The sequence below is a fragment of the Echiichthys vipera genome, assembly GCF_963691815.1.
Source record: "Echiichthys vipera genome assembly, chromosome: 14".
Taxonomy (NCBI): domain Eukaryota; kingdom Metazoa; phylum Chordata; class Actinopteri; order Perciformes; family Trachinidae; genus Echiichthys; species Echiichthys vipera.
The window spans coordinates 10,100,340-10,126,528 of record NC_139839.1 but is presented as its reverse complement, the minus strand read 5'-3'; the positions used below and the strand labels follow the sequence as shown (position 1 = coordinate 10,126,528).

General features: G+C 37.9%; 2 protein-coding genes across 2 annotated transcripts; one reads left to right on the top strand and one right to left on the bottom strand.

Annotated features, from left to right (window-relative positions):
* Positions 1–604: 604 nt before the first annotated feature.
* Positions 605–15,661, bottom strand: hspa4a (heat shock protein 4a). The gene is made up of 19 exons (XM_083927406.1): positions 15,416–15,661; positions 13,436–13,493; positions 13,163–13,303; positions 12,261–12,383; positions 11,236–11,335; positions 10,762–10,895; positions 10,070–10,314; positions 9,658–9,734; positions 9,261–9,412; positions 8,871–8,977; positions 8,125–8,258; positions 7,265–7,446; positions 6,325–6,408; positions 5,146–5,298; positions 4,266–4,391; positions 4,009–4,116; positions 3,437–3,556; positions 3,120–3,281; positions 605–1,555 (listed from the first exon to the last, which is right to left on the bottom strand). Exons 1-19 carry the CDS (start codon positions 15,520–15,522, stop codon positions 1,355–1,357), a joined length of 2,514 nt encoding a protein of 837 aa, XP_083783532.1. The 5' UTR covers positions 15,523–15,661; the 3' UTR covers positions 605–1,354.
* A 2,744-nt stretch (positions 15,662–18,405) lies between these two features.
* Positions 18,406–25,897, top strand: zcchc10 (zinc finger, CCHC domain containing 10). The gene is made up of 4 exons (XM_083926391.1): positions 18,406–18,458; positions 19,896–20,057; positions 21,850–21,891; positions 25,170–25,897. Exons 1-4 carry the CDS (start codon positions 18,418–18,420, stop codon positions 25,408–25,410), a joined length of 486 nt encoding a protein of 161 aa, XP_083782517.1. The 5' UTR covers positions 18,406–18,417; the 3' UTR covers positions 25,411–25,897.
* Positions 25,898–26,189: the final 292 nt, after the last annotated feature.

The following is a 26,189-nucleotide window of genomic DNA, read 5'->3' as shown; positions in this document are numbered from 1 at the left end:
ATATTAATTTACAGTGGGTTTTGTCAATGCCTATTTATTTTAATGCTTTACATTGTAGATGTTGAATCGCTGCACAAATGTAGACTGAGCCATGTTTAAACTGAAATCATTTAATTGAATTATATTCCTATTTCGCCTACCAACTAGTAATAATGATAATGACAATAATATAGCAATACAACCCTCCAATACAAGGATTGCAGGAGCACCAAATGTTTTTTTTTTTACTAATTTTGCTCATGGACTAGGTCGGTAATTGATTGATATGTTGTTTAATCTGTCATTAATCTTTTCTAGATTCAATCAAGTCCAAGAAAACCAGTAACAATCATATATGACTCATTGTTCATATGTATTGGTTTGTCAAAATTGCAATGGAATGATCAACTTTACCAACTAGGATAGACAGAGGAACTGACACACATAAATAAATACTATTTTATAGCTATATTTTGGTTCTCACTAAGAGATCTTCTTGTGACAAAAAAATATAATGCATGTAAGAAAAGTAACAGTGTAAAAGGTTAGAGGGTTCACTAATAATAAATGCATATTATTTGTCAATAAGCCATTAATCACAACATGGTTTTTGTCCAAGATTTAATTTTGCAATTTTGGTGATGTGGCAACAGCAGCAGCACCGTGAAGGTGATTTGTTGCACCACCATTCACACCGTTAAGTAGAAAAAGAAACAGTACAAGGCTACCAGAGAACAACCAACAGACCATTGCTTTTGAATGAGAAAAGCCAAACAATGAAAAACTGCATGACAGTAACGTGTAGTATCTAGTTTAAACATACAGTACAACTACAAAAAAAAAATTCAACAACTCCTTACTTTCCTTTTCAACTAAATACATCATAATCCAGAAGTTACAATTATTTGTAGTGAAAAAAAATTCACTGTTTGTCATGTACAACTTGGAACAATCCATGTTTGTTTACATATGCCACTGTACCTATATCGCAATATTTTCAAGAATCTTGTGTTTACTACTAGTTTTCTTCCGCACAGCCATTTATAATTCTGATCAGTTTCAGTTTCTGACATTCTTAGCTTAAATGTGCTCAGGAGATGCTGAACAAAACAATCTTCAACATAATCAAAGCCATCAAAGCAACACAGAGAAAAGCAGTTCCCACCCCACGCTCACAACTTTTAGGTCAGAGTAGTCCATTCAATCTTAATATACTACAATATTTTTGTATTCATCAAAGAAAATGGGAAATGACATGCCGAGGTGGCTGGCTGATGAATAATATTGATAGGGGTTACTGCTGATCTCAGAAGAACGACAGAGGGGGCAAGTAGCAGGACAAATGGAGGAAAGACTCAGGTGGCAGCTGCAACAGTTAGTCAATGTCCATTTCAGGGAGTTTGTTTTCTGCTGTTCCCTTTTCCGTGCCTGCAGGTGTGGCTTGCTTTGGGTTGCATGGTTGGCTCTCTGTTCCCTCCTGTCCATTGACTGGCCCATTTTCTGTCTTCTCCTCCTTAGGAGGATCCACCTTCGGCTTGGGTTTGGACACCACGGGGTTACAGGCTGAATAAAGCTCCTGAACAGGGAAGAAGAAAGCCTTTGTTAGAGGATGGGTACAAATGCATTTTTTTCTCCAGATACCAAATTGTGTACACTTGATCAGTGTTTTTTAAATGAAATTATGTTGATTTCTACAACCAATTTGTACAATGAATACAACAAAATTGGCTGGCAGCTGTTGTACCGATGGATGAGTGCTAACAACATTTTCTACCTGATTTAGCCAATCTATCAGCAAATCACATCTTTGCTGTCAACATGTAAATCTGTTCTCCTCCCTGTTGCTGTCATCTGTTGTTTCAGTGCAAATCGTTGAAACCCTCCTCCACTCCATTCAGCTCCATTTCATCAATTCCAGCACCCTTGTCTGAGCTCACGAGAAGCCCAGTCCTCTTCTCATCCACCCAGATCTCAGCACCCTCTTCATTCACCACCACCATTGTCTAGACTCCATCGGGGGATATTTTGCACTACTCACCGCTTCTCTCACCACTTTAAAATATGATGTCACAATGGGGTCTAATCGCTGCTTTTCTCATTATCATCTTTATAATTCACTCAAATTAAGTCTCCTGATTGAACTGCTTTATAAAAGCTTTTTTAAAAAAAAAAATCATACAGGGTGCCCCTAATAGCTCACCTGGTAGACCACCATGTATCAAATTGACTGCATTTATATGGTACTTTTATCCAAAGCTTGTTACAATTTAGCCTCTCATTCACCTATTCACACACCTATGCACACCGATGGCAGCAAGCTACCATGCAAGGTGCTGGCACCACAGGGATTTACAAGACTCCGGAGGTGACGTATCACTCTGAAGGGGGATTTATTGCCAGTGATCAGCTGAACAGTGATCAGCTGAACAGTGATACAGCGACGCACCACTCTTCTTCAAAGTGAGAAGACAGTACAGAATAGTTTGATTTAAGGTGGCCTGTATTAGTCACAACGTCAACTTATGTACAAGTAACATAGAAGAAAACACTCCACCTTAAAAATTCTGAGCGCTGTAAGAGTGTTTGTTGACAGACAGGCTGTATCCCTGCTTGCAGTAGCCCACGGTGTGTGTGTGTGTGTGTGTGTGTGTGTGTGTGTGTGTGTGTGTGTGTGTGTGTAAATGGGAGAGAGAGAGGGAGCACACAGCCAAGGGCCGCAGATCAGAAGCAAACCCGGCCGCTGCAGCACTCAATACAAACACGTGCAAAGATAATTTTCTGCGTTGCTCCAGTCTGCTCTCTCTTTCGCTGTGTTGTTGTGGCGTCTCTCTCATAGTGGAAACGCAGCTATTGTCAAGTATGGTGTGTGTGGACAAATCGTCCAGTAGATGTCACTGTTGTGCTTGGTCACATGTACTTAGATAGTAACCTTCAGACAGGTAACAGGTGTGTGTTGCCAGTCGGAGGAGCTTCAATATTTTTTGATCGCTATTGAATGCAACAGTGCACTGCTCATGAAATTCTGAAAAAAAAATGACTTGCTGTGGCGATGTGTTGACAAGATAATATAATTTTAATAACATTCTATTTTTTATAGTTATGTGTGGGTACAGTGTGTGCCTTCAGTGCCCTCTCAGTACCTTAATCTTGGCCTGGATCTCTGTGACTTTGACCACTGGTTCCAGAGTGAGGTCCTGATTATTCTGCTGGTTCATCTTGCTGTTCATCCAGACCATGGCATCCTTCACCTGCTTGTCCACCCGAGTCACCTCCAGCTCATCCAGGTGATCGTACAGCTCGTCCTGTCGGGAGAAGCACAGGTAAATGATTTGTTTAGTGATAGTTCATAAATAATCCAATATACAACCACATTAATTGTTTCTAAAAAATTCTCACATATCACAAGCTAACTTAATCTAACTAAGCAATTATTTGGTTCCTCTCTGTGCCAGGTTACCTTCGCCTTGTAAGCTTCAATGATCTTCATGTACATCTGGATCAGTCTGCCAAGCTCCTCAAATGCCTTTGGTCTCTCCTCAGCCTCCATGTATCTCTCAAAAATTGGCTGGCCCATTTTCTGTGGAAAGGAATACCCAGTTTATTCACCAATTAATGGCAAAATAAAACAATTAACTTCTGTAAGATAGTGATACTGCAGCGTTATTCTCCTAATTTAAATATTGAACTAAGAACATCAGCTTTGTATTACAATCACAGAATACAGCAGATACAAAAACATATATTGTAAACTACAGGCATCTTGAGCAGGATGCCTGGTCATATTTAGAAAAGCTCTTACAAACATTAAGTCCATGTTCAAAACCCTTTATAATTTAGCATTTATGTCTAATTATTAAATAAGTGCCTACAATATTAGTTCTATGTGTATCACTGTCACCGTTCACATGAAGACAAGTTCCAAAACTGTACAGTCAACCATCTTCTCAAAGCCTGAGTTCACTTTTGAATGGAAATATTACTCTTTCCCTTAGAAACATCTGTCCAGTTACACACTGCATGCCTAGTTACCTTCAGTTCAGCCAGTTTGTCAATGTAAACTTGTTTCTGTTGGTCCTCTCCGTCTTCATACAGCCAGTTCTCTGTGTCCTCAAGTTTTAATGAGAATGTGTCACGATCCTACAGGTTATATAAAAAGCGATATTAAATTCACAACGAACAAAATCATCATCAGAACAAAACATGAAATGCATGCAGTGTATTTCAATTGAAGTGAGGATTAGTGTCTTAACATGTGCAGTACTCCTTCATGTGTGATCTATACTCACAGCTTCACTGACAAACTTCTCCAGGACACCGTGCAGTTTATCCCTCATGTCATACACATACTCTTCTACATTGTTCTTTGCATCATTCCTCTCCTTCTCTAGCTTATCCTGCATGATCATCTTACCCTGGAAGAGACACAATGAAAGTGTTACTGATTAGTCAGCGAAAGTGAAAAGAAACCACTTTAGGGTTGGACCAAATGGACAGAAAATGATGCAAATCCTGATATTACATAATACACCTTTAATGTTGTGTTCACATCGGCCACGGTTTGCGTGCATTGCAAAGTGCAATTACATACAAAGTCAATGTAAAAACATGACAAAGCATAAACCCGCGGTGAGCAGTGTGAATGGCATGATGCAAATTTTACGAAAGAAAAAGAAGAGAAATTGAAGGACTTGAGTGATATAACTCACGTAAAAACTCAAGTAATGTGTCAGAAATTAACATGGTTGGTGTGAACGCAACATGCTAACAATCAAAACCTTGGTTTAATGTTACAATCAAGCTGCGGTATCTAAATGAAGGCTTGGGAAGTGGGGAAATAAAGCAGCATTATGGTTTGGAAAAAGACAATCCATCTCTATAGTAGGCCTGTGAATGTTCTCAATCTCTATAGTACATCTCAGAATATTATAATAAAATTAATGTAATAAAACAAATATTCACCAAGGGACGGCACCTTCAAGTAGTTTTAGAGTATTATGTCATTATTATGTCATCAGATAAAGCACAGTTATTATATTATAACCATAAATTATAAAGTGATTCATTGTTGTTTTCTTAAAGTAAATGAAATCAAGACCAGTGAGTCTCACTCGCACATGGCCTGGACAAACACATAATAGACATTCCAAGTGATTTTTAGAACATTACCTCATTCTCCACACACATATTTAGTACGTCATTGGACAGCTGCCAGTGCAGATTGCTCTCTATGGGCAGCTCCACAATCTTCGTTTTGACTTTGGGCTTCTTCGCCTGAGGGGGCTGGTCATTCTTCTTTACCTGCTTGCCGTCCTCTGTTGTCTGAAAAAGAGAGATGAAAATCACATTAAATATTTGTGCTTTGGGTAAGTGGAACAGTGGCAAATCTGAGGATACGTGTTCCAAGGTTTCGATGGCCCTAATCTGAATGATCTTATCCCAAAAAGAAGCCTATACAACATACAGCCTCCTGCGACTTCAGTCAATTTCAGTAGTTTCCACTGATTAGTGGAATCTTTCAAGCTCCCCTTTTAAGTTTAAGGAAGTCATTTCGAAAAAAAAAATATTTCTCCAGTAATTCCATTGAACATGTTCTCAAAACAATTTCCATATCATGCTAGAGCAATATTCATTATTATTATTATTATTGGCCATAAAAGGTGATGTCTGCGATTTCTAATCCAATACACTTGTGTCTTTTAAATCACATGCAGCCAATATCTCCTCACAGTCTGTAAGCTGTGTTCATACACAGCCCTGGCTCTTAGATGGATAACAAAGTGGCTCGGACTAAGCCATGCAACATTCCTCTGTGCACAGGACAGGGGGGAAAAAGGGATTTGAAGAGAAAGGCAGTAAGGGAGAATTTAAATCTGGCACATGCCATCGTTCTGGCGGAGCACTAACAGGAGGGGTGCATTTGTTTGGTTGTTGTGTTCAAATATCAAGAACATTTGTCCAGAATCGCAGACTCAACCTTTAATTCTCAATACTAAAGATATTTGCCAAAAATACATTTGTTAGTTAGGACTCAGTGTCGGGGTTACCTTTCTTTTCCAGGCCTTGCCCTGACAATGTCTTTCCCAGATTACAATATACAGCAATAGATATCTTTTTACCTTCATTGTTTTCTTTTCTCCTTACATTCTTATTTACTTTCATGTTTCCCTATTAACGTACTTTATTCCTTCCTTTTTTAATTTCTCATTTCTTTCCTAACTTCCGAGCACGAAAATACAGAAAAAAGAAAGGAGGAATGGAAAGAAGGCAGCATAATTCTGCCATATATACTGTAGTATCGAAAACGTATTGACATTATGTGGTCTGCCTTATCGCCCAGCACAATACCTCCATCTCTTCGGCCTCTGATTTCTTGTCTTCGTTGTCTCCGGCCTGGAGTTTCTGGTCCTCCTGGTCCATCTGCATTTTGTTCTGACACACAGTAACAGGGAAAGACACAGTACATAAAAAATCTAAAAGATAACTCATTTTTATCCAAACTCTGGGTTCAGACAATTTCAACGTGTCAAAACCAAAAATCACTGAGAAACATCTAACCAAACACATATTTGTAATACGTTGTAGCACTAAAATGAACTTGGCAAGATTCAATAGGTTTGTGCAAATAATTTTAGATGGCTATTTCTGTTTGTTCAAGATGCAACGTTTAATATTTGCTGCTGTTTATCACACAACAAACTCCAAACAAATTTAAACGTCCCTGACTAATGTTTTTTAAGTTTCTTATAGGTAGTATTTGTTGTAGAGATATTGTGTTTGATAGCAATAGTTGTCCATGTGTCCACCCTTTGTATGCATTCCTTTTACCCTCTCACCATTTTTTGATGTCAACTCTGAGTTTATACTCACAGCTTTTTGAGTGATATTCAATCAGAGGAATACTTACGACACATTACTTTGGAAAGGCCAAACAGTTGGCTCTGGAGAACAGAGTGTGTGACGACCGACCCGAAAATAAAATGCCAAACAACTTACAAAGGAGGTGTTAAAGAGGGATAAACGCAACCACTTGAAGCTGTGTTCAGCTTGTTAAGGCAAGACATCCAAATTCCATAGTGATGACATTACTGAATATTAAAAAAAGGTGTGGCCAGATGGGATTGTGTGAATGGGATCTCTGAGCTGAAATGCAAAGCAAACAGCATAGAAAAGAACAGGAGTGTACATGCGTGCGTTTCTCTGGCTTTTTCTCACACACAGTCATTATTCTCTTACATACAAGTGACAATACACAAATAGTGTTAAGTGTAGAGTTAAGAGTACCCACCTCTTCCTCCTTCACTGTGTGGTCAGTCTCCATTGGCTCTTCCCCCTCAGCTGTTTTTATGACCTCTACGAGCGAAGCACTCGATACACTGAACATGCCGTGAACGTTGACCCGGACTTTTACCTTGACCTTTGAACTCTCCCCAGACGCCTGAGGGACCACATTCTGGATCAGGAACTGGCCTGCAAGGCAGGGGAAGGCAAGTAAATTTATATAGCACATTTCAGCAACAAGGCAATTCAAAGTGATTTGCATTAAATATTAAAAGGTAATTAATAGGTAAGAATATCTTCTAAAATAAATATACACTTCCATGTAAAGTGCACTGCAAACAGATATTTTAAAATGTAATATAAAGCCCTAAGCGGTGTCGCAAACATAGAATTGAAGTGACTAGATGTAACTGTATTGCTGTGTGTGATATTAATAAAAGAGAAATGACTCGAATGGAATGCTGGATCGGCCTCATTCATCCGATATCCAATCCAGCTAATTAGAAAATATCGGAGCCGATATCCGATCAGGTCGCATCTCTGGGGAAAATGTTGCGTACATGTAGTTTCCAGAAAATTAAACTACGTTCATGTCACAATGAACATGTTTTAGCAATTACCAGCATGGTATCAAACATGTTTTGATTAAAGCCTGAACAGAGCTGGTTGATTTAATAGACACATGCTTAACGGTTGGCATCATTTGAACTGCAAGGTAGCTGCAACCATTTAAAAATTAGGAGCTTCCATGGAGTTGGAACCAAATTAAAAAATGAACTGCCTCTGGTTTACTGATACGACACACTTTTGGACTCGATACTCATAATTGACCACTCATCTCATACAAGTAGATACTTGTAGCAGTACCTATAATGCCATTGGGGTAGGGCAGCTCCTTGGGGTTGCTGTAGTAACCTTCAAGGGTGAAGGCCTCTTTCCGGAAGAATGTCAAAACTTTGGAGAAGGGAGCTGCATGGTTCTTTGGGAAAACCTCACAATCACTGTAAAAACAAAAGTGACAAAAAAAAAAAAACGTTTTTTTTTTTGGACACTAGTCAGTATTTAGAAATAATTTAGTAAACTGTGAATGAAACTGGCAAAGATTTCAGGCAGTGGGTGTGATGATGTGATACAAGTGGACTATGTGTGCAGGAGTGGCAGAACATCCTGCAGGTGCAGATAGATGTGTCTGAACAAAACAGGGGCAGTGGGTCTTAAAAAAACATTCCTATGCAGATTTCTAACCATAACCTAATACTAACTGCATGTTTAGGGAAGATTTTTAAATTCAACTCATATTTTAATATTGAGAGTTGTAGCAGTTCATCAGAGAGAACTATGGTATAACAGACATAATATAAAGAGATGAAAACATTAAACTGATACTTTAAGGCCATTCTTAACATTATAAGCCTGCCTAAAAACTCAAACCCCATCTTATCAGTGAAGTGCGTTTATATCCATAGCAACAATAAAGTAGGGTATTAGCTATGCAGAATCTCGTAAAGCACAATGTCCAGATTGACAGGTGTGATGAAGTCTCCTTTTCTCCCTGTGAGATTCAAATATGAAGCAAAACAACTGTTCTCAGGTGACACTGACAGAGATCATACCTCAGTCCCTCCTCTGCGGCTGAATTCCATTTTAGAGAGATGGAGTAGGGGACAACATCTGTAATGGAGAACTCTCTGACTTTGAATGCTGGCGACAAGATAGCGCACTGGGGAGAAGAGGATAAAAATACAAAAGCACAAGTTACCAAAGCTAAATTTTTGATTTTCAATAAAAAAGGGAAAACGTGATTTGTATTTGTGAAGTCGTTATGAGCAAATCCGTTTTTTAATTGATTACTTCACTTGATTCCAGATTTGGGGAACGGCCTGTGAGAGCTCCTTTATCAACAAATACAGTACTCTACAGTACTATCACAGCTGTCAGCGAGTGAGTTAGTTGTGTGAGTCACTATCAGGACCGAAGAGTCGGTCACGATAGGTGAGCTGTACCTGCAAAGCACAGCCTCTGGCCACGGCCTCGTCTAGGTTCAGGGTGGTGCTTAGCTCTTTGCCGAAGAATTTGCTGATTCGCTCTTTGATAGAGGGGATTCTAGAAGCACCGCCCACAATCTCCACTGCGTAGATATCTTCCTTTTTCAGCTCTGGAGACATTATGGAAAACAGGCTTGTTGAAGTTTACAGAGCCCAACTTCCCTTTCCAATACTCTGATCAAAAACATTGTGAGTGTGAACAGCACAGACGTCTTAAGCTTAATTTAAAAAATAAGTATGTATGCATGTATACATATTTATGCAAAATAGATGAGCAGGAGCAAGATATAGAGGACGGAAGTGTGCACGTGCTGACAGGGATATTCCAGCTGCTATTAAAGTCAGATGTACTCACTGGCTTGTTCCATGACGCTGCGCAGGGGACCCTCTACTTTGGCCAACAGCCCGGCACACATCTCCTCAAACTGACCTCTGGGGACACATGGACACAGATTATTAATAAACTCTCACACACTGAGTACCTCTGACGGTCATTTCTAATTATAGATACGCAATTTTTAATGCTTATCTTAGGCGGCCCTCTTAAATATCCAGACACTAGTCCATAGAAAAGAAAACACAAAAAGGTATAGGCTTCACATAATCAGTAGAGCAGAGCGGTTGCTTGATTTCCACTGGTTCATTTACAGCAGCAATGGCACAAAAAACAATTGATTATAGTAGGTTAGTTGTAGCCCTCATTAAGGGTTTTTCTTAGACCACTACAAAATTGTTTGTCCTCTTAATTCAAAAATGTTGCAGCTCACCTGTTAAGTTTACCAGAAACGTCTATGTCATTCATGAAGCACTCAATGTTGAGAGGCAGGTCGGAGGAGTTAGCACTCATCAGTTTCTTGAGCTTCTCACACTCTTGGTACAGTCGGACCAGTGCCCGGGGCTTGGTTTTGACGTCCAGCTTGTACTTTTTGCCAAACTCCTCACAAAAGTGGTTGACCAGAATGTCGTCAAAGTCCTTCCCGCCAAGCGCTGAATCAAAAGCTGTGGCCAGAATCTGCCAGTGGAGGAAGATAAGGGGTAAACATGTTTAATATTTCCTATCACGGCATAGCAGTAAATGTCTAGTATGAGTCTAATGGATGCGTGTGAGGATAACAAAGGGAAAAAGTTGATTTGTGCGCAACATTTTTACTCATCTATTCAATATATGTTTTGATTACTTACTTTAGTTATATGGGTATATATTGTCTTTTAATATCCTTGTTTTTAAATGATAAAGTTCATCTTTTTTTTTACACTTCAGTAAAATTACCATAAACAAGTAATTAAAAAACATTGTTAGGTAGCACTGCTTACCATCCTGTTTTATCTATGCCGGCATGAGAAAAGAAATGACCAAAACCCGCCAAGAACATAGTGCTGCGTCATCATAACCTGCCCAAAAAACCTTTTCTCCCTGAGTATTGCTTTACAAAATGGCCACAAATTATTCATTACTCACCTTGAGCTTTCCCTTGTTGAAAGCACAAACTGACACCTGGTAACCCGAGTGGCCCACGTCCACAAACACCACTGTCCTGGGTTTTTCTTCTGGAGCTGGCAGGTCCTGCTTGTAGATGCCATATGCCAGAGTCACTGCAACAAACAGGCATGATCTGGTGTTAGTATGTGCCAACAACTATGCTGAACTACATCTGACCTATATAAAGTGTAACTACCAGACTGTAAATACATACATATAAAATGCAGCCTTGGCTTAATGACAACTCAACACTTTGTCATAGCTTACTTAATAAAGGACAACCGCTCCAGAAGGGGAAAAAAAAGCATATCTCACTCAAAATAGGATCTACAGTAGATGTAATTTCACGGCACCGCTTTATAATCATCTAAAATACCAATGCCTTATTGCAATGATTCAGATGTTGCTTGTCCTGCATAGAGAGTACTGTGCACTGTGTTCTGTTCAATGTACCTGCAGTGGTCTCATTCATTAGTCGGAGACAGTTGAGGCCTGCGATCTGAGCTGCATCCATGACAGACCTTCTATCTGCGTCAGTGAAGTAGCTCGGGACCTGAGAGGGGGAAAAAACAATGCAGGCGAGGTATTTGAGTGGAATCCCCAATAATAATAAAAACTGTGTACACATGATATTATCTTATGGCATAGATAATATTCCACACTGATGACCACCTTTTGACACATGAATCATCTGCATCATAAGATGTCTGGATAACATTGCCGTGTAGGTTACTGTGGGTGTGTAAACAATACATGTCCCTATGGAAAAGGGCTAAATTAAGCTACTGGCCACAATAATAATAACATGTTATCCATCTCTAGAGCTGTTGGAAAGTGAAGATTAAGGACCAGTGAAAGTAACAGCTTCTCTGTGTGAAGTATGTAACATTACATAACAGATGCTGCTGCCATTGAATACATATACTGAGCACATCAAGAAACATTCACATCCCACTCTTCACCAACAAGGTGCAAGAGAGGAAATAATACTTTAAGACAAGACATCTGGTGAAGTGATTCAAGCTCAAAATGCAGGTGGTGATACATTTATATACCCTGGAAGCATCTTTCATTGGGTATTTTATAACTCAAACTACTTTAAAATGCAAGAGTTTGGCATTAATAACTGCCACTCAAATAGTGAGATGTAAATGCAACGCACTATTCCACTTACAGTACAGAGAATGACAGGGTACAATAAGAAAAGTGAGAAGCATGTCTCTTGAAGCCTTATCAGTCCAATGCCACATCTTTAAATAACCTATGTGCAGTGATCCAAATAGTAAATTAACGCACCTTTAGATATTAAGTCAATTAGATAAGATATGTTGCAACAAAAAGTCAATTATGGACCTAGATATGCAATTTTTTACAGGAAAATGAACGCACTGCACTCTCTCCTATTAAGCTGCTTTATAGATTTTTAGACTCCCTGCTGAAGCTTTGAAACCACTGCGGATGTCTCGAGAGACGCTTACCGAGATGACACAGTCTGCCACTGGTTTCTTCAGTGCACTTTCAGCAGTCTCCTTCAGTTTTGTCAGCAGCATGCCAGTGACCTGCTCGATGCTGAACACTTTCTCTTCCTCCATGTACATCACCTAGTAAGAGAGAATCAGGAACATGATTACTGTTGAGGCAAATCATTTCAATTGCTTATAAATAACTCTTAATAGCTATACAGTAAATAATAATGAAAAAAGGCCACCAAAGTTTCAGGGAAGATTTAACATTTTAACAGATTGAAGGGTGAAAAAACAAGCTCCACAAGACCCTAAGAACTTACGTGTATATAATATGTAATTATGAAATCTCAAAACCTTTAATACAAAGAGTGATTTTGCTGGCAACAACACCATGCAATCGTCTCTGATTTGCCATTTATTCGGAGGACTCAAATATATTATCTCCACAGGGACACTAAAACATGCCGGGCTGCGTGTTTGCAGTGCTCAAGCCAGGCACTTGCAAAACCTTTGGGTATGCTTTGAGTCTTACACTATCTGCAGGCACCAAAAGTGTGTATTTTAATTCATATTCAGGCACTGACCTGGTTGCAAGGTTCAGAGACACAGCACAATGATAATTTCTTACCACAGAATAACGTGACAAAATGCCAAGAAAATAAATATAATGGCTTATGGCAGGTAAGTGGGACTGTTTTTAGGATACAAAGCACAGAGGACTAGATAGACAGGGGACGATAACATGGAGGAGCTATGATTCAGAGGAAAGAGCATTACACTGCACTTCTTGGAGCACAGCAGGTAAGAGAAAATCCGAACCTTACTTTGACATTTTGTCATAAAAGATAGTTTCTTTGGTTAACTATCTAATATCTAATAAGCAGATGGAGGCACTGTAGTATTCTTGATCTTACTTTTATACCAGTGGACCCAGAAGGCATCTGGGCCAGGCTGTACACCAAGTTAGACTTGGCTGATAGGACACTGGCGTCTGAAAATGCCCTGCCATGGAATCGCTTGAAGCCCTGCACTGTGTTCTGACAGTTGGTCACCACCTGGACATGAGGTTGGAGGTAAAAGCAGAGAAAATTATGTAAAATAAAGTTTCAAGTTTCCAATTTACTATTGTTGTGTGTAATTACAAGGAAATTTACGGATTGGTAATAGACCAAACGAACGGCTCTTACCTGGCTCTTTGCAGCTGCTCCTATTGAACGATTTCGTGGTCCAAATGATACAAAGGACCTGGAAGATATAAAACAAAAATGTTAAGCTACAACATGCATGCTATCACCGACCAGCAGCATACAGTATTTTCATTATGTCATCCACCTATTTGTGAATATACACCCCATAATCAAGACAGAGGTACTTGCCAGTTAAGGTATTACATAATCTCATGCCTGCACATGACACAACATTTCAGAGCCCATTGCACATAAAACTGGACAAACCATTTCCAATGTCCACAGTAGCAACACAAGCAGTTGGTTTCTTTTTTAAAGTAAAATTCAATGTGTAGCCTAATATGAACTTTCTTAAGATATTTGCTTACAAACAATAGCTAACGTGAAAGGGAAAATTTCCAGTGTACAAAAGTATATGTTTTAAAAACCTAAGATAGATCAAAACATTTTCATATAAAGATTTATTTAAATAAGGATTGTGGCTGCATGTTGGCTTGTTGCAGTCTATGTCTCACGGTTCACCAAGTCTGATGTGGTGTGTTCAGTCCAGTTATGTCCCCATGGGTTCTGGTCTAAACATGCCTGTCATCGTCATCCCTATCAAACACAGATGTCAGAGCTACGGTTGCCGTCAACACACAAGTGCAGTTGGTGATGTCAAGGAAGGGTCAACGCAACACATCTATGAGGAAACTACACTTCTAAAAGGCAGTTTTCATCATGGTTGGATAAAGACTATTCTTTTGATTAGCCTAAACATTAATGCCAAACTAATGTCTTGAAATTGCATATTTTGTTCGTCCAACAGCCAAAACCTCAAAGTATTCAGATATAATATTAAGAAACAGTAAGAAGTCAACCACTTCACTATCTTTCTTTTCTATTAAGCAGCTGTTTGGTTTGTTTTCTTTAACCCACAAAATGAATTAACTGCATGCTATTACAGACCAGCCGCTTACAGTTTTATTATTTAATTTCCAAAGTTAGAATCCATTCTTGGTCTGACCGTTGACGCCTTGAAAAAAAATCAACTAATTGTTTCAGCAGTAACTAGTTTGTTACATGCATGTTGGTTTGTAGAGTCACCAATAATAATGTCAACAAGTCAAAAAATGGCATGTTCATAATCAAGCCTAAAGATACTTTCTGACATAATGAACGTGGATTTTTATATTCCCCATCAAAACCGCCAAGACTTTAAAAACCAACATCATATGTAGTGAGATACAAGAACACCCTTAAGGGATATTTAAATACAGGCTCCAGTGTAGTGATTTGTTAAGTAGTCATATTGACAAAGTCTCTTTAATGCAGACAATACAACGCCTTACAAATGATGCCCCTTTGTTTATTTATTTATTATTTTTCATTAGATGTGGTGAAAGGACCGCAGCTGTGGGTACAAAGTGTGCCGTGTGTCAGCCGAATGAGCTGCTGAGCTATATTTGATTTCGAACATGTAAGTTAACACGATATAAAAACTAATCGCTTAATTCATTTTTTATGTTATAGTTTTTAAAGATAGAGTAATACATAAATAGCCATAGGTTTAGTTTAAAAAAAAAATACTTTCTAGAATATTCTTACAAGGGGTTGGCTGCTGCTGTCGTCATCGTAGAGAACACAACGCAAGGCGCACGGTTTTACCACCCTCGGGTGCACCGGTAGGTCGGGGCTTTCCCCTTCGAATAACCGTGATAAAAACGTGGTGGGGGTGAGACACCGCCCGCTCGTATTCACCGGACAAATAAAGCACATTTTCAAACTACACCGTAACGGCTATTTAAAAAAACTGTACGCGTAGCTAAGTAACGTTCTTACGCTAGCTAGCTAGCTAGCTCTCGGGGGCTCCATTCACCATGGTAGCAGAATGAGCTGTGTAACGTTAACGCTATGGAGTCATTCTAGATTGTTCCACGATATCCAACTACCCACTCAGAAGTCCAATAAATAATATTTGTATTTTTAAAAGGTACTTACGGTGTGCATCTGTCGCTGTACTCGTTAGCGACTGTCTCTATCCCTCCGGCTCGGGCTACCGCTACATAGCAGCTTTGAAAGCCCAAGTCAAATCCCACCACTGACATCTTCGATACGACTGTCCTCTTCTAACTACAGTTAGCTACAGTTCGGCCTCACAAAAATAAAGACAAATGTACAGTAACAGGTTTAAATAATGTAGAAAGCCAAGTGTAGTAGATGTGTTGCACCGTGTTAAGTAGGGCTTCTTCTAGTCATAATCCAGACCGCTAAGTTAATACCGGTGTCTCTGATCTGATCTGTGCCGCTGCAGCAGCAAGGTGGTCTAACTCACTTCTCGCCGGTAGTCATCGCGAGATTTGTATAGTTGGAGCTATTTCTGGACCTTTCTAGAACTTGGATGACTATTCTCCAACAATTGAGATTTAGGGAGGAAACATCCTGAGTATGTGTGACAAAACAGGACCTGTATCTCAATAAATAGAGAAATGCATTAATAAATGTATATAAATCATGTTGGGGTTTTTCTGTTTTTGTCTGTGGTTTTCTTTTTTTTCCCACCTTAAAGCACAGTACTGTACATGTGTTTTACCCGTTTATCTGTTAAGGTCTGCAAAAAATCACTAGAAAAAAATAATAAATGTATACGTAAACACAAAAATAAATAAATGAATGAATAAATTACATTGTCTACCTTAGACTTATCGATCACTTTGGGTTAGCTCCCGCAAGGAAAATGAATTTCCAGCAGCTTACAAAACACAGAAAATAAGGAGGTATAATAAATACAGTATAAGATAAACAATAAACTCTTGGATAAATAAATATAGGAAGTAAATCAATAAACCCTTAGTGAAATATAGAAGGTAGACAACAAACTCTTTGTAAATAAATATAAAAGGTAAACAATAAACCCTTAGTTAAATATAGAAGGTAAACAATAAACTCTTAATAAATAAATATACAAAATAAAACAATAAACCCTTAGTGAAATATAGAAGGTAAACAATAAACTCTTAGTAAATAAATATAGAAGGTAAACAATAAACTCTTAGTAAATAAATATAGAAGGTAAACAATAAACTCTTAGTATATAAATATAGAAGGTAAACAATAAACTCTTAGTATATAAATATAGAAAGTAAAACAATAAACCCTTAGTGAAATATAGAAGGTAAACAATAAACTCTTAGTATATAAATATAGAAAGTAAAACAATAAACTCTTAGTGTATAAATATAGAAAGTAAAACAATAAACTCTTAGTTAAATATAGAAGGTAAACAATAAACTCTTAGTAAATAAATATAGAAAGTAAAACAATAAACCCTTAGTGAAATATAGAAGGTAAACAATACACTCTTAGTAAATAAATATAGAAAGTAAAACAATAAACCCTTAGTTAAATATAGAAGATAAACAATACACTCTTAGTAAATAAATATAGAATGTAAAACAATAAACCCTTAGTTAAATATAGAAGGTAAACAATAAACTCTTAGTTAAATATAGAAGGTTAACAACAGACAGTAAACAATAAACTCTTAGTTAAATATATATAAATTTGAGATAAGAATACAAGGAAAATAAAATAATAAAATACAATATATATGAATGTATATGGCAGAAATTACCAGTAGGATTAAATTACTGCACTTAACTGGTGGACACAAAAAGTTAAGTTATTGCACAAAAAAGAAGTAAAGTGTCCAGGTATGTATGAGTAGATTATTACACAGTGAACGGCTGCCACTCCTTCCCTTTTGTCTGCTTTATTTCCTCCTCCCCCAGTGAGGAGTATGATGGCATGAAGGACAAATGAGTTTTTGAGTCTGTTGGTCCTACATTGGGAAGGAGCAGCCTTCCACTGAACCTCATTAACATATGGACACAGAAATAAAGAAATGTAAGTAAACAAAAATGTAGAAATAAATGTACATGCATTATTTTATTTGTTTATTTATACATTCTATGCATTTATTTATTTATTCGTCCATTTATTTATGCATGTATCTATTTATTCCAGTATTTATTTATGCATTTATTTAAAAGATATATATAAAGTATAAAATGTTTTGCTGGTGGGATTAAAATACTTTTTAAAAACCTGCTTAAAAGAAATGAGAGACAATGATATGTACTGCTCTGACAAAAACGAAATAGGTGGGTGTAATGACAGTTGAATGGTGGGTGGGAGCATTGCGTTGGTGACAGAGATAACCAAATCCTCGACCTCAGCAACTGCATGCAAAGTCGTTGAAGAACTGGGAACAAAATCAAAGACCAGTAGGCTATGTACCGTATAATCCTTATGCTCATAAATGAGGCTGCTGAGATTATTTGAAAACACAAGTTTTTTTTAAGGGTAGAAGGTAGATCATTTTATTTGTAATGCAATGTAAAATACTATAAAAACATATATTTTAGGCTACAGACGTTACAGCTATAATTGCATAGCTGAAGTCTTCTGAATTCCTTGTTAAGTTTGTAGTATCTGCATTGTAATGACACAATGAAAAACAATCAAACAGGGACAAAAACAGTAAGTGTGCCTCATCGAAAACTGAAGATGTGAAAGTATGGCCATTCAGTTACATTTGGTGTTTCTATTTTTGTGATCATTTGTGTATTTATCTCATTTTATGATTTTGTATTATTGTGCTGATGTCCTGTTGTTTTGTTGTTTGTGAATGATGTTGTTTCTTGTGACAATATTTTGACAAATTGAATATATTTGACAAGTGAATGTACATTTGAAAAATCGTTAATAATCTTTTTTTTGACTGTTAAACTGGACCAAGACGCATTGATGGGTCGCCTGTCGCAGTACAATAAAACTGTCAATATTAAATAAATGTAAAAATATATATTATAACATTTTGTTTGGCCCTTAAATAATGCAGCAGTAGACCGTCGTTGCCGACAGGGAGCGCTGCTTGCATTAAGGTCGCCGGAAATACGTAATGGTACGACACCAAAGAAGAAGAAAAAGTAAACTGTAACATGGCGACTCCCATGCACAGAATAATAGCCAGGAGACAAGCGTGAGTATAATTCAAACAATTAGATGTAACTCATTTTTTTCGTCGTTTTGCGAATATAGTGGTCTTTTAAACACAATTAAATTGGAGTTGGTCGAGCTCTTTGTTAGATACAGACTGTAAATGACGAAGCCTCTAAGTCTGTATGGAGCTCAAATGCGCCGCGGTCTTTCTCTCTAACACAGGATTATTATTGAACTATCGGACTGTTTTCTGTCCCTACACATTTATTAAGTCTTCGAATTCGTGACTGACATGTTTAAATAAACAGATTAACATTATAGTGTACAATTGATTTGTCCAAGTAACAATAATGACGTGTTTTGTCCTGTTAAAATGACATTAAGTCGTCTGAAATGCATCGCTTTAAGATTGAGTCATGTGGAAAATAGCATCACGATAGTCTGACATATAGCCTGTCATGATAATAGTTAAGGTAGGATAAATCACATGTACGATGTTAATAACATTCACACAAGCTGGACTTGTATAATGTTGTTGGGCAGGATCAGGATAATTCTGGTGGGTTTTCGAAAAATGATTACTACTATGAAATAATGTTTGTATTTGATATAGCTCTGCTGTCATTGAGGAATAGTCTGTGCACCTGGGGGAAACATGTGAATATGATTTTTGAAGAAATAAACCTAACATTGCCTTCATTTTCATATTGATTTCCTGCTGAATCTTGCTGATGACAACTGATTTGTCATTTGATTTGGCCATTTTCACAGTACAACTTCATTTGTTTGTTTATTTTCTAAGTCACAATTATGCATGTGTACATTCAAAGAGGAAAATGAATTCAACTCTCTTAACTTAGGAAACTATTAGAACTACAGAGCTGTCCTAACTTGTTATTATATGTATGAAATACAAAACAGAGCCTGTCACACACAGCATCAGAAAAATCACAGACATCTCTTAAATTATGTTTAAGTTCATCCTTCCCAGCAGATGGATAATTATGACGTTTATGGGTGTTGGAGCGGTAAGATGTATGTACAAAACATTTTAGTTTGCATTCCTTGCATTCTGCTTTTGTTTTTACCATAATGTGGACAGAGCCTTAACCATAACCATATTTAATGCTAACTTTTGCAGAGTAATTTTAGTTTCCAAATATTACCCATAGGGCCAAGAGATTAGACAGCATTCATAGACATGTTTTAGGGATTTTTTGACTATATTCTCCATTGTTTAGTCGCAGAAATACACATATTCCAGGAGATATGGAAATACAGACCGTAGAATGAATATCTTTTGTTTAAAACATTAACAGGCATCTTTGAAAATCTTAAACTTTCCAACAGTTTTACCAGGTAAAAAGCTGTACTTCACAGAAACGTATTGATCAACACACTTTGTTTTTTTATTTGCGTTTGTAGTGATTTTTATTGTCTATCCTCATTTACATTGGTATTTTTTCATTACATACAGAGAGGCAAACAAACAACATGTGCGTTGCCAGAAATGTTTGGAGATGGGACACTGGACCTATGAATGCTCAGGAAAGCGGAAGTATGTGCACAGACCGTCAAGAACCGTTGAGATGAAAAAGAAACTCAAGGAGAATGAAAACAAACCACTCAGCATCACTGGGTAAGGCATCTCCATCAGTGCGCCACTGTTTCCATTTTACGCTTATAAAACACATGAACGATTCTCAGAACCCTATCCAGTTCCAGTGGAGCTCATTTAGGAACTGCGAGTATATCAGACGTATGAAAGTAATCTGGCAACCATTTTTTTTCTCACTGGCAATGCTGTGGTTGCATGTGTACCCAACAGTGTTTAGATGAAAAAGAGCTGTGAAAGCTGTAGAATATAGTGAGTTGTTTTTCAGCTCGCAGCACGGCCATTTGGCAGCAGATTTGGATAACTTGCATGGTGGTGTACAGACAGTGAATGGAGTTTACTTTTAGGTTGTACAGGTTGTTCTTTTAGGAGGCTGAGAGTCTCACTTGTTCACTTCAAGGGCCAACTGTTTTTTTTAATCCACCTCCTTTGGCTTAGGAATGGGGTCAGAAGCTGGTCTTCACACCTTATGGCTTTACAGTTCTCTGCTCTGCTAAACGGTCTTGATGAAGTCCGCAATATGAGATGAATTGTTATAAGACACTGTACCATGAAGCAAGAACGACACTCAGCAGTTTCTGACCCACACCAAACAATTTATTCTACAGACTAAAGGAGCCTCTCTTGTAGAAAGGCACACACCAAGAATAAACCAGCCTATACTGTCGTGATGGAAAAATTAAGCTTTACAAAGCTTTGGGGCTTCAAATACGGTGACACCTAGTGGCTTGCAAAGTGTATAGCAGAAGCACTACGACACCTCTCTGTTATCAATAATATTACATTAATGTACATATGTGTGCAGTTAAAGTTCAACCAGTCTGCGTGTTTTTATTAAATCTGTACTGTTCATTAAATTTAGATGGTCTACAATATGTTATAGTAAACATAATTAATAAGCTCAATGACTTATCCAAAAGTACTACATACAAAATGTTGTCGCTGACACCAAACCTTTATGTTCCTATATTGGCTTTATTAGTGTTTCAGCTTCATGATTGATATATTTTTATATGAATTGTGATTGCAGAGTGATGTTCATTAAACAAGCATATTCATTTGATCACATTATTACTGGGTACCATGTGGAAATGCTATCATACTTGTGTCTTTCTAATATACATCGCCTTATTTCTCAGTTATTCTCTTCTCATCATATCCTACTAGTGTGTTGTATCAGAAAGTTTAGCCCAAACTTTCAAAACTGAATGACGCACTATCTGAAGCCCCATTGATGTTTGAAGCTTTGGACATCCATCAGTCATGTTGTATTCCTCATTTCACACAAGCTCCGACGCACGGTATTGAAACACTGCGCATCACAGGAGTGAAACCATCTTCCCTATAATTTGCCCAGATTTATTGTAAACTACTGTCACTGTACTAAAGCTCCATCAGCAGAGGAGAATACTATTGCTTTTATCGCCATCTAGAGGACATAACTATAACTACAGCCTCGGGAATATTGAACATCATTTAGTTATCAAATATGGCAGCTTGGTCACAATTGATCACTAGACACTCAACACAGTTTATAGTAAACAGTGCTTTCTGTGGTGTAGGTCGGAGTCGACATACGGCCCTTTGCTGCACCCTCACCCCACCCCCCGTCTCCCCCTCTCTCTCTTACCCCATTTCCTGTCTTTCCTATATAATAAAGGTTTGAAAAACTTAATCTTTTTTAAAATAAAAAAACAGTGCTTTATATTCATGAAATAGAATTATCCATTTGTGTTAAAATAGCAAAAAACACTACGACACATATTCCTAATAATTATATGTCACTAAGTCTGTTGCTGTTATTTTCTTTTTACAGACCAGGAAATGAAGGCTCCAGTGAGAAGAAAATTAAAAAGAAGTAAGTAAGATTATAACTTATTAAACCATATCGTTACAGTGTTGGATGTTTTGGCTCCAGACAATATATATTTTCATGTAAAACAAGCACCAGAGGGGCACACTTTATACACAGCATACATACCAAGTATACCAAGTTACATTTTTGGTGACTTTGTATTTAAGGTTGTATAAAAATGTTTCTGTAAGTATGAACAATTTTACATTGTAATAAACCATGACATTTTAATATAAGTAAAACATTTATTTACACGTGTGTATTAGCAAGTAAGTTGTTGCAGTCATACAGAGTGGTATAAAAGGGAAAAACTAAACAAATACATTAAGGCTTTTACACTGATTTTCTTATTACCAAGGCCAGGTAGCTATTTCAGAAAAAAACCCTTTGTACAATCCTTTGTACGTATTTATTCCCATCCATATTACTTGTATATAGGGCCACTACAACTGAGCCAATGTACAATATCCATAAGTGACATAGCTCAGCTTCTTTACTGTTTTTATAGGTCACAGCAAATGCATGTTTTTTGTTTTTATTTCTAATATATTTCATTTGTATCTATTTTTAATTACTGTGTGATATGTAGGATTGCTACCTAATTTCATTGTACAATGCTGTGCAATGAGTTATCAATTTTATTATGGAGTGTAAGCGTTAGAGTCGTGATTTACGATTGAATTTGTGTGAAGAGATTTAAAGCCCAAGACTGTAGAGACCGATCTGAACATTGTTGACAGAAGTGTGACATAACGGCTCCCTCTAGTGGAGGCTGTTGATAACTATGACCCACTGGTGTTAGATCTTATAGACCAGCAGTAACACGATTCTACTGTTGAATCGTTACAATGGTGTCGATTCCTTATCCAGTACTTTCAATGACTGTGTTTGTACAAAGACTCAAACAGGTCACGTGTATTTGAATTTATTACACGTTTAAAACTTGCATGGTCTTACTGTTGATTGATCTTTTTCACATTTGACTTGCATCAAATCCTGTAGCACAGGTGTGACTAATAACATTAACAACATAAGCAAAAGCTTTGTTCTATTCAAGTGTCCCAATAAAACAGCCCAGGCAGCTCAATGGAATTCAACCATGATTTAATTATTTACACCTCTGCTTTTTTTATTTATTTCCTACTGCGACCTTTAATGCAGTGTATAATGTCTTCCGGAGAAAGGCCTGTGCTGAACTTAACCCCCTCTCCACAGCTCTTTTGATTGCCTTGCTGCTACACATCTGAGTGCTCTTATTTCATTCTCATATTGATCAGTTTTGTAGACCACTTTTCACATTAGACACTGTGACTTGTAGTAGCAAGAAAAGCACAGGTGGAACAAATAACCTTAACGATGGCTTGATTCCAGCAGTTATTTTATGCAGCAATTAGTAATGTTATTAGCTGCATCTGTGTTTGCCAAGTCAAAACTATGCTGTGACAAAGGGACTGTTCCAACTTCAGTTTCACTCCAAGGCCTAAATCCGGTCTGGCCCCTACCCCCCTTCCACTCCGTGACATGTGCGACTGCAGCAGAATAAAGCAGCCTCCGTGATGGTGTAGGGTGTAAATACAGTGATAAGCTTCGGGACAATCTTGCAAAAGTCACAATATAATAACCATTTTCTAGACTAAACAATACTTTCTTAGATCCTAAATGCAATGTAAACTTCTCTAATTCTGTCATGTCTGCATGAAAATAATCTTATCAAATATCTGTTTGAAGTAAAGCAACGTATTAAATACGTTAAATAACCGCACATAACTCACATTTGTAACTGTTGTGTATGCGGCGTTTCCTCCGGACACAAGAAGCGCTGCACATGGGAGGAGTGTGGTTTGTAAATATGCATTGATGCAGCCTCGCTGTTGGAGGGCTTTTATAACCCACTTCCACTCCCCGCTAACTGGTTAGGAATGACACTGCCCTCCATGGGAACGTGCAAACCGAGTGGAAGTGGGTAGGTAGAGAGTGTGTAGGGGCTGGATTTGATGTCTGTATTTTCCCCCTGGACATGTGTGCCCCCTCCTTTCCAGGACACCAGGTTGAAAATTAACTGACTACGGTGCTACAGTGTATAAGTCAGCAGTGTTAACTTCAGCATCTCTATAGACAGTTTGGCTCCACCATAAATTCTGGTGTTGTGTCATGTTAAGTTGCTTTATTTGTTGTTGTTTGAGTGCCAGGCCATTCTTTTTTGCTGGTGGGAGGGGATATGCCATCAGTCAAGAGATAGCTGGTGACTGAAGATGTCTGTTTGGCAGTAGAGGTGTTGCTCCACCCTCATGAAAGACAAAAGACACTGATGAAGACCTGATGGGCAAGACTAATCTGATTGCTTTTCCTTCTGCGTGACTACAGTGTGAAAGCCTCTTTCACACATACACTCACCGGCCACTTTATTAGGCGCACCTGGTGCTTAATAAAGTGTCAGTGTGGTCTTCTGCTGCTGTTGCCTATCTGCTAGAAAGTAGGTGGTGTTGTGCGTTCAGAGATGCTCTCCTGCATTCCTCTGTTGTAACCAGTGGTTATTTGAGTTACCGTTGCTTTTCTATCAGCCATCGAACCAGTCTGGCCATTCTCCTCTGACCTCTGGCATCAACAAGGTATTTGCGCCCACAAAACTGCCGCTCACTGGATATTTTCTCTTTTTCTGACCATTCTCTGTAAACCCTAGAGATGGTTGCGAGTGAAAATCCCTGTAGATCAGCATTTTCTGAAATACCCAGACCAGCCCGTCTGGCACAAACAACCATGCCAAGTTCAAAGTCACTAAAACCACCTTTCTTCCCCGTTCTGATGCTCGGTTTGAACTGCAAGCAGATCGTCTCGACCATGTCTACATGGCTAAATGCATTGAGTTGCTGCCATGTGGTTAGCTGATTAGAAATTTTGTTAAGTAGCAGTTGGATAGGTGCACCTAATAAAGTGGCCGGTGAGTGTACATAGTTCCTTATAAGTTACTGGGATAATCTTTCAGGCATCGCTAGAGAGAAAAGAGGCAAAAAACAAAGAGTTCATGCAGGTAATGTTCTCAGTTTGTCCCTATTTTCTCAGTTGATGTAAAACAACAACCTTGCAGATTGGCACTGGTAACATAAGACATCATGTCGTTTCACTTTCCAAGTACATAAACGGAGAATTTTTGAGTTCTCATCTTCTTTATGAAGTGATGCTACAACAGCCTGATTGTAACAGGTACAGCATGAGACTTTTTTTTTTAAAACTACAATAACCGTTCTGTTGTCTGTATTAATGTCTTTCCTTTGTGCTCTCAGGGCTAAAGAGGGTAGCAACAGCAGTAGTGATTCAGACGGCTCCTCGAGTGATTCATCGTCAGACAGCAGTGACTCCTCCAGCTCCTCTTCAGATGACAGCGACAGCAGCAGTGACAGCGACGATGACAGCTCTTCTTCCTCCTCCTCTTCCTCCTCCTCTTCGTCCTCAGACAGCTCAGACTCAGGAAGTAGCAGCGATTCAGATCAAGGACCCCCAAAGAAGAAGAAAAAGAAGAAATAAATACATGGGAATAAGTGGGCTTTTTTTGTTTTTTCTTTCTCTAAGTACATTTTAGCTGTTCACATTTTTTTCTCTCCTCTAATTTGTCCTTGTTTGTCGGATCTGATCAACTAGGACATGTTTAGGGCTGTAATACTGCTCGTACTGTTTTAGCAAAAATGGAAATTAGAGAGAAGAGATCATTTTGTGTTGGCCACTGTCATGTTCTGTTTTTAAAACACATTTTCTCTGTTTTATTTCATTTGGTATTTTCTCAAGTTTGTAGGTCTACTAGGGATGTGAATTTCAGATGTCTGAGGAAACAAATGTGCTTATCCATGTTGAATTTGTGATTTTGTACTAAAGTATATTTTTAGTCAAACTTAATCTGTACAGATCACAACCTCAATAAAGCAACGCCATATCTAGCATCAAACACATTGACGTGTAACCTTTTTAAACAACACAATAGGTGAATGTCATGTTGCTTTGAAAATGCAGCTGCGAATTCCAGTGTAAAATAAACTGCTTTTTTTTGTTTTTAAGGCTCCTGCATATTTGCTATTGTAAAGTTTGTTTTTGCTAAAGAGAAATATGTTATGATGCATTGAGAATAAAATGGTAAAGTGTCTTTTTTTAATAACTAATTCACAAATTAGATATTTTCAAAACTAGCATCTCAGAGCCTGGCAATGTTCTTAGAAATTGTTGTTATTATAGGATAACACGAAACGTATTTTCAAATGTTTTCTTCAATCTTTTAGTTTAATATGTTGCCTCTTTAAATATCACACCCTGGA

Excerpts from the sequence above, each read along its gene's own strand:
- hspa4a (XM_083927406.1), bottom strand. The coding sequence starts at position 15,522 with ATGTCAGTGGTGGGATTTGACTTGGGCTTTCAAAGCTGCTATGTAGCG. Across the intron at positions 13,494-15,415 it reads TACAGCGACAGATGCACACC|GTCCTTTGTATCATTTGGAC; the intron begins GTAAGTACCTTT and ends TATATCTTCCAG. Across the intron at positions 10,896-11,235 it reads AATGAATGAGACCACTGCAG|TGACTCTGGCATATGGCATC; the intron begins GTACATTGAACA and ends TGTTTGTTGCAG.
- zcchc10 (XM_083926391.1), top strand. The coding sequence starts at position 18,418 with ATGGCGACTCCCATGCACAGAATAATAGCCAGGAGACAAGC. Across the intron at positions 18,459-19,895 it reads ATAATAGCCAGGAGACAAGC|AGAGGCAAACAAACAACATG; the intron begins GTGAGTATAATT and ends CATTACATACAG. Across the intron at positions 20,058-21,849 it reads AAACCACTCAGCATCACTGG|ACCAGGAAATGAAGGCTCCA; the intron begins GTAAGGCATCTC and ends TTCTTTTTACAG.